The 8741-nt window shown below is 34.7% G+C and overlaps 1 protein-coding gene across 1 annotated transcript; it reads right to left on the bottom strand.

The window, feature by feature from the left end:
* Positions 1-5575: 5575 nt before the first annotated feature.
* Positions 5576-7331, bottom strand: LOC129234673 (apoptosis-inducing factor 3-like). The gene has a single exon (XM_054868716.1). It carries the CDS (start codon positions 7329-7331, stop codon positions 5706-5708), a length of 1626 nt encoding a protein of 541 aa, XP_054724691.1. The 3' UTR covers positions 5576-5705.
* Between the last annotated feature and the right edge of the window lie 1410 nt (positions 7332-8741).

Raw genomic sequence — 8741 nt, 5'->3', positions numbered from 1 at the left:
CAGCTTCCAGTCCTCTGGCACCGTCCCCCGAGTTATAAGATGCATTGAAAATATTCAAAATAACATCCACTAATTCCTCTGCACATTCAACTAAAATTTTTATCTGGTCCCGGAGCTTTAGTTGCTTTAATCTTTTTCAAATGAAATAAAACCTCCTCCCTGGAAAATACAAAATCCTCAAGCTGTATAATAGCTTGTGTCTTGTTAGTGTCAACTGTTGAGATACAGTTATCGTTAAACACACTGGAAAAAAAGTTATTTAGAACATTTGCAATATCCCTATCATTTTGGATTAAATTTTTATACTCGTCAACCAAAGGCCCAATTTGACTGTTTCGAGCTTTCCCAGAATTAGCGTAAGCAAAAAACCTCTTAGGGTTCCCATCAATGTCATCTGCCAGCCTTTGCTCCAATTCCTTTTTCTGAATCCGTACCAAATACTTAAAATTTCGCCTTGCCTTACCATACTGGAGCCTCTCCGCACTCTGACCAGTTTCTTTAAACTTACGAAAAGTGGCTTGCTTATAATTAAGAGCTTCTTTAGTCTCCCTGGAGAACTACATGGGCCAAATTTTGGTATTAACACCTTTTCTCCTAAATGGAACATAGTCCACAACCGTTTTAGCAAGTTTATCCTTAAATTCCGATTGGTTCTGAAATCAGTGTTTCTGAAATTGGGCACAAACCTAAAATTATCATCATTGCACACTTCAAATTTAACCCGGAACCTAATGCTGTTATGATCACTATCTCCAATATGCTCCCCTACACACAACCCCTGAACAAAACTACCTATGTCACAAAAAAACAGATCCAAAATCACCTCCTCTCGAGTTCCCTGAGTTACAACTTGATCTAAGAAACAGTCACCAATTACTTTTAAAAATTCCTCTTCTTTGCCATTACCAGGATAAAAATTATTCCAATCAATACCCGGAAAATTGAAATCCGCCATTATGATAACGGATCCCTTGCTAGACATGTCACTAATAATACAGTACATCTGTTCATCTTGTCCCTGGTTTGAATTAGGTGGCCTATAAATGTTTCAAAACGTTGCTTTTTGCCCTTACTGCTCATCAACTCCAGCCAAACCATATCAATATCAGTAGGCTTATCATTTATGACCAATTCATTGCAAATAAAATTGTCTCTAACATAAAATAAAACCCCACCACCTCTTTTACCTACTCGATTCTGCCTGAACAAATTATACCCAGCAATATGTAATTACTCTGCATCAGATTCGGTAGCCCATGTCTCTGTAATTCCAATAACATCCAACTTCTCATCCATAATTATGCTTTTCAATTCATCCATCTTGTTCCTAATGCTGCGAGCATTGGTATAGAAAACTTTAAGCATGCCTAAGTTGCTTTTATTTAACACCCTGAAATTTCCTAAATTACAATTGTTAACATTACTACTCTTGTTCCTCACTTTATTTCCATTTCTAGCAATACCCAAAAAAATTTCATTCTCTCGATACCTGATGCTTGAACCATGCACCCCATTCCAACTTAGTTTTTTGACTCCGAAGCCCTTAAAATTAATCCACTAACCATTTTGACCCCTGTAGAGCTCAGATGCAGGCCATCCCTAGCAATCCAATCCCGTTTACAATGACTCCATACATCAATGTTGCTTATACTGCACCAGGTTTTGTTTACAAAACAACTTTAAAATTATTAATAACTTTAATATGACTAGTAGAAACAGAATTTTAAATATTTAACTGTTGAGTAAATGCATCCATTTCTTTTACTTATTTTGCAACTAACTGTAGAAAATAAAATATTTAAAAATTTATGCAAGACATTTATAAGTTACTCTTCTCAGTTCATTACCCTTAAATTTTTAGAAATTCTAAAATTAATCTGTGAAGAAGCCTGATACATTTAAAGTATTAACATAAAATTTTTTTAAAAAATCAGCAAGAGAACTTACTCTTAACGTATAAGTAACGTAATGTGAACTTGTAGTTATGTTTTGGCGATCATAATTATTCAAGCGAAGGTAATTTTTTTAAAAAGCTTCTAAATTTGATCCGGATAGACGAGGTATCTTTATAGGGTTTTTGATGAAATTTTGATTAACCCTCTTGTACTGCCGTGCTAAGCGCAAAAGTTGTATCTGTACTTTTTACGGAAATGTAGTTTTGGTCACCAGGTGGTTTTTTGAAACATTTTAACTAAATACAATGTTTTTTTGTAAATAAGAAAAAATTAAAAAGCATTCTGAACAAATGGCATTTGAATCAAGGGTATGGAAGCATAATATAATAAAAAGCAATTTCTCATTTTGAACTTGGCAGCAGATACAACCTTTATGCTTAGTACGGCTGTATGAAATTTTCCTGCCTATTACGTTTTTTTATTTTTTTTTGTCAGTCCCACAATAACGGTTAAATCAGGGTTCTACTATATTTGTAAATATATTTTGTACTTCTGGAAAGATTGAAAAAATATCTTCCTACAATGTCATACATTAATATAATATTTAAAAATGCTTTTTAATTCTATACTTTTGCTACATAATAATATAAAATTTTAAAACTTCACTTTTATTGAATTCTTTAGCCTTTTACAATTTACAAATGAGATAGACATTACTAAAATAGCTTCCTGTACTGGAATAGATCCTTAACTCTCTTTCCTTTTCTATGTATAAAAATAATTTTTAATAATGTGCACTTTTTTTAGTCTGAGAGTCTGTACACATCAACTGCGTAAACAAAAACAAAGAAAAAAGTTTTATCACTATTATCAAAACTCTACTTCAAAATATAATTTAAAAATTGACAATAAATTTATATATAGTGAATTTAGTTTAAAAAATAAAATGTTCACCTTTGAGCAGTAACATAATAAGGTTAAAATTATACAAATAGTAAATAAGAATTGAATTTTGAAGTTACAAGGAGTTGACAGCCCTTCTTCAATGCTAGAAAAGAGCTTATGGATGAAAAGAACTAATCCAGCAACTACTGATAAAACCTTGGTGGCAAGTTTGAATGAGATAAAGATTAGAAAGAAATGTTCTATCAATTTGATTCGTTAACTTATAACCCTGAGCTATCATGCACACGTAGGGAGGTCTAAAAGAAGGGGACTTTTTAAGGTAATTAAGTATACCATAGTGTACAGGGTGGTTCGAAAGTGGGCTCACCCCCCCCCCCCCCCATTTTATTTTCATTATGTAAATTATGGCTAAGTGTTTTATTATGTAAGTTATGGTTAAGTGTTTGTTGTACACAATTACCTTGAAGGCATAAGAGTCATCAATATCAGTAGGACACCATCCATGTTTTAACCATAACTGAATTCTGCACTACGTTCTCGCAGAAGTTTTGAGGCAAAACATCTCTGAATCCCCTCAAAATATCTACAAGAACATAGTGCAGATTTAACGTGTGTGTTACCGGGACTGCGGAGTCGGAAGGAAAATGGCTGACTACGACTCCTGGATTTTGAAACGCCCGACTCCGACTCCGTATTTTTTTTTAATTGTATTTTTTCAACTCCCTCTTTCCATTCAAGGGAAAACCTCTAAACAGAGATTGAAATATTGATTCCTTTTTATGAAAATTTCACATTTTTGGTTTTTATTGTAAACCCAAGACGCATACAACGTTAGAAATTCAATTTCAAAATCAAATTTTCCAATAGTTACGAGTTAAAAAGTGAGATGACTTAAAAATCCCTTTTAAAAAAATTGGAAAGGATTACCTGTAATTTGCCCCACTTTAATGTTTAACAAATAGATATTGAGCAAATCGTGTGCTTTCAATTTTTGAAAGTTGTATCTTGAGAGAAAAAAAGCTTTTTTTCTAAATCCAATTTCTTGAGAATGGGTGGTTTATCCCGGTTGACACCTATCTGATAGATACCCAAAGTTAATTTCAGAGTTTATAAAAAATATAAATCTTTTAATTCTGAAAATTTTTGCGAACATATTTTAAATTATATTTCATCAATAAAATGTCAACGAAAATAGGGCACATATGAGTCAGGAGCTAAATGGCGGTATACAAATTTGTACTTATAGCTTTAACTATACCTATATTTCTTCTTCGCTAAATTTTTAATTTAAATTTTATTGGTTGCTTTAGGATTAACCTTAATATGAAGATTTTAAGATTAACAGCAATAACTGAGTGTTGTAATCAAGAAATCATTTACATTATTTTGTTCCATACTTTTTAGTGGTAACCAATCTTATAGAAATAGTCTTAATAAAGAAAAAAAAACATTAGATTATTTCATCGGATCTTTTGGATTCGTGCTTTCGCGCCAGAACTTCTTTGAATTTGCCGATCACCCTTAAAAGTTTCAACTTTAGCTACAAGCCTCAACTTACTAATTTGTTACGTTTCTTTAACTATTTTATAACTGAGATCGAACAAAGCACTATATTTCTATTTTTATTTGAAAGTGATTACCTGAAAATGTTAGGCAACAAAACCATTTGCTGACAGTTGCTATTAGTTATGTTAAAAAGCAAGCAAACTAGGGGACGGCTACTGAAAGTTCGGTAAGCACTCAAGCTAGCTGATTGCCATAACGGCAGTTATTTTCTCATTAGTATTTTTTTTATACATGTAATCGAACCAAATGGTATTCAGTTTTAAAAAAATACAAAGAGAGTCAGTAAAAAGGAAAGAAAAAAAGAAGCCCGGAGTCGGAGTCGGCATGTTTTCTAAACGACTCCGACTCTTTCACCCCAAAATCAGTCCGACTCCGACTCCACAGTCCTGTGTGTTACGACACGGAAGGTCTGTAGATGTTTACAACTCTTAAGACTTCAAGGTAACTATATACAACATACTAAACCATAAGTGACATAATGCTGAAAATAAAAGAGAGGTAGGCCCACTTTTTATTATTTTGTTAACTATAATCAAGCATAGATTTCCAATTTTGAAACTTAGAAAATTTTTCTCAGGCCTCATCACAAGAGTATGCACAAGGGAGAAGAAGGGACAGGTGTTGGGCTGAGCATGAGGGGGCCTCCGAGATTTTTATAATGGGGATAAAATTATGTAGGGACATTGAGGGGAAAATATGGAGGGAGGCCTGTAAAAGTCATTTGTGACTGGCCTCAAAATTTCTGTGCACATCCCTGCCTCATCATGTTGCCTAGGTTTAAATTCTTATTTCTGAAACTGGCTCTTTTCCTTGCGTTAGCTCTTTATTTGACAACGCTTAACCTGGTAGTTACCGAGTTTGAATTGGGGTTATAAAGTGAGAAGTATTTGTGTAAACCAATAATGTATACATTTAAGCAAAATATAACAGGTGAAGGTATCACCTTCATACAAAGAGTAATATGCAAACTTGACCTTGGAGACTTTTTGAATGAGGTAAAGATTATTTTTATAGTAATCCTTAGTGTTATTTTGTTTGAGATGTTTTAATTTACTAAGGTGACAATCCAACCATAAGTGGTTGAACTACTATGTTAGATAATCGAGATCTTGCCAGTGGTGGATTTACAGGTTTGGGGACTCGTCACCATCACAATGCATTTTTTGAACACTTTTGCCTATCACGAAACTATGTAAAACAATTATCAAATGCATTTTTAAATCTCCTTTGAGGCACTTATGGCTGTGGCCCTCACAAGTGTGACTGGATAAATCCACCACTAGATCTTACCAAGGTGGAGTTAACAAATTACTTTTGGATGCAACATTGATGAAGTCATCATTGAATTTGGCTTTTTGACAGTGTTTCACCGAGGCTTACACAAGATGCAAATTTTGCAGCTTCTGGATCCTTGTTACATGTGCAGACTGCAACAACCTTCGACTCCTTACAATAATAAGCAATAAACTGAAGACTCTCTATATCTCCCTTAATAATAATCTCATCAAAGCCTTCACCATAACCAGCATAACGAAAGCTTTTCCCAAACATTGTGCTCCAAAAGAAAGGAACAGTTTGAAGAACTGCGTTTTTATCAATCATATTCAAAGCCGCATATCGTCCATGAACTAATGCCATTTGCCAGTGACAAATATTGACCCTTTTGTTTTCATAGGAAGTTAGAGGAAATTCAACTATATCACCTCCAGCATATACTCCTTTTAAGTTAGTTTCTAACATCTCATTTACCAGTATATGTCCTTTATTATTCATAGTAATCCCAGAATCCTTCAGAAACTCAGTAGCAGGTCTGACGCCAATACCAACAATGCATATATCGGCAGGAATTTTCGTGCCGGATGATAATTCCACCGACTCAAGCACACCATCAGTGCCATTAAGTTTTGAAATGTTATCACCACTGTGAAATATCACACCTTTCTCAATGAATATATCTTTTATTCTTTGACCAATTTCTTTACCAAATATAGCAGAAAACGGAACAGAACTACGACCAATAACATTGATAGAACTGGCTTTATTAAGCATATAAGATGCAACTTCCATACCAATAAATGAAGAGCCTAGTATGACGACAGATTTTCCTGCTGCTTCTTTAGCAATCATTTGGCCATCATTTGGCGTTCTTAAATAAAATATATTTTTCAAATCGGATCCAGGGACAGTCAAAGTGACTGGCTCACCACCTGTAGCGATCATCAATTTATCATATTTCACCTTGAGTTTACCATTATTGCAAGCCACCCATTTTTCAACAGTGTCTACAGATGTAACTTCGGTATTTAACATTACTGATATATCCGTTTTTTTATAAAAATCTTCATTTCGCATGTACAGGTCTGAGGCTTTTGCATCAAGAACTTTGCTGAGCTTGGGTCTATCATAAGGAAGGGAATTTTCTCTGCTGACGAGGATTATCTTGCCAGAAAATCCTTCTTGCCGCAAGGTTTCTGCACAAACATGACCAGCAGCACCACCTCCAATCACTACAAAAGTTGCTGGATTAGCATGAGAATATTTTATCAGAGGCTTTACTCGTTTGTTATTTTTTAAAGCTTCTACAGATGCTTTCACTTTTACTTCACCATTACTAACACTCACTTGGTAACACGGTAAACTGTCAAGTCCCGGGAAATCTTCAATGTCTCCTGTTTTACTATTGAAGCAAGCTCCATGCCAATGACATCTTATCTTACCATCCATTAAAACTCCATTTTTTAGGGGGGCTCCATAGTGGGTGCATTTTGTACCCAATGCAGAGTAGATTCCATTTTCTTTGATGAGAAGAATTTTACCTTCTTGTCCCATTTCATATTCTGCCATGCAACCATCTTGTAATTCATCATCTTTACAAACAACTTTTTCAATAAATTGATTGTCAGCATCCTGACGCTGTTCCGAATTTCCAATCTTATACTCTTTTTTAGAACCACGAGCGCCCATATTTCCTAATGTGTTTCCGATTACGTTTATTTGAACCGCCTGTATTTCATAATAAACAACAATTCAACAAGTGGGCGGAGTTAAATGACCCGAAAAAGCAGTTAACAGTTACAGTGTAAAAAATATCGACTTTCGGTGAATACATTCGGGGCACGTGCTTACGTTCGACGAGAACGTCCGGTTAGTTAATTCACGTGACAGCAATGACGTCAGCGGTTTTCGAACCGGTTGTTCACGAACCAATGCTTCATCGAACGTTTTTGGTTGATCACCGATCACTTACGCAGACGAATAACACGCAGGTGAAAAATACATATTATTGATCAAAAATGTCACATGGTTTCATCAAGCAGCTAGAGTTGCGGTCGATCGGTAGATCAACCGGTGAGACTCTTAAAACGACATCAGAAGCAACCAGTTAACCAGTAGCTCTCAAGAACGCTGCGGTTAGCAATCGGTTACTCACCGGTAGACAGGTGAGGTTCGTCGAACGCAAGCCATGTGACGTTGCAGAAACGGTATAATAATGGACCTTATTCACGGTTTGACAACGGTCCCGTCGGCTGTCCGTCTGCGGCAGCGAAAGGCTTCCCCCGGCTAAGGGGAAGTGAGCTATCCAGAAATTCTTGTTCAGATTAGTGATCTGCCGCGCACAGAGGTGGGTAAGGGAAGGGGAAAAGTCTACCAAAGAAAGTAATGGTATCCAATTGTGGAAGCACTAGGGAAAACGTTCATAAAGAGAAAGAAATGTGTAGCACTTTCATAATTTTTATTGTCAGAGCGTAAAGTATGCTTACTTATCACATACAACAATGTAAAAAGGTGTGCGAGGATTCTTATTTTTATTCGTTTTTGTTGCTTGTGATTGTTAGAATGTAGAGTAGTTATTCATTTCTCACCATTACTACTCAATTTCAGAATCTTAATTGCACTTAATTTATGAAAAAGGAAGTCTAAAGCAATGTTTAGTTAGAATTAGGCGTAAATTCTGAATAGTGTATGAACATGTAACATATAAATTATACTTTAAAATGAGGATTCTTTTGATCTTAAATTTTGAACATTGTTTGAAAGAACTACAGAATGCACAAAATGCGGAAAATATTTGTATTATGCACATAATGTTGTCATATGGAAAGTAAAACAAATGTATAACAAAAACTTTAGTTTCTCAAAAAATACTCTCTAAATAGTCAAATTTAAATAATTTTTTGTAACATTTTCTTCATCAAGAGTTCCCTTCAAAAAGTTTTGTTCAAAAAATATCTGTCTATTAGTTCACGATTTATATGTTGCTCAAGCCATTTGCATAAATGAGAAATAGTTACGTATATATTTGCCCTTTATTTCTGGAATTTTAAGGTTCGACTTTTAGTTGTATTATATTCAAATATAATGAATCATTGTGTA

This window comes from Uloborus diversus, chromosome 1 (genome assembly GCF_026930045.1).
Source record: "Uloborus diversus isolate 005 chromosome 1, Udiv.v.3.1, whole genome shotgun sequence".
NCBI lineage: Eukaryota > Metazoa > Arthropoda > Arachnida > Araneae > Uloboridae > Uloborus > Uloborus diversus.
Note: the sequence above shows the minus strand (reverse complement) of the source record. Positions and strands in the feature narration are given on the sequence as shown.

Excerpts from the sequence above, each read along its gene's own strand:
- LOC129234673 (XM_054868716.1), bottom strand. The coding sequence starts at position 7,331 with ATGGGCGCTCGTGGTTCTAAAAAAGAGTATAAGATTGGAAATTCGGAA.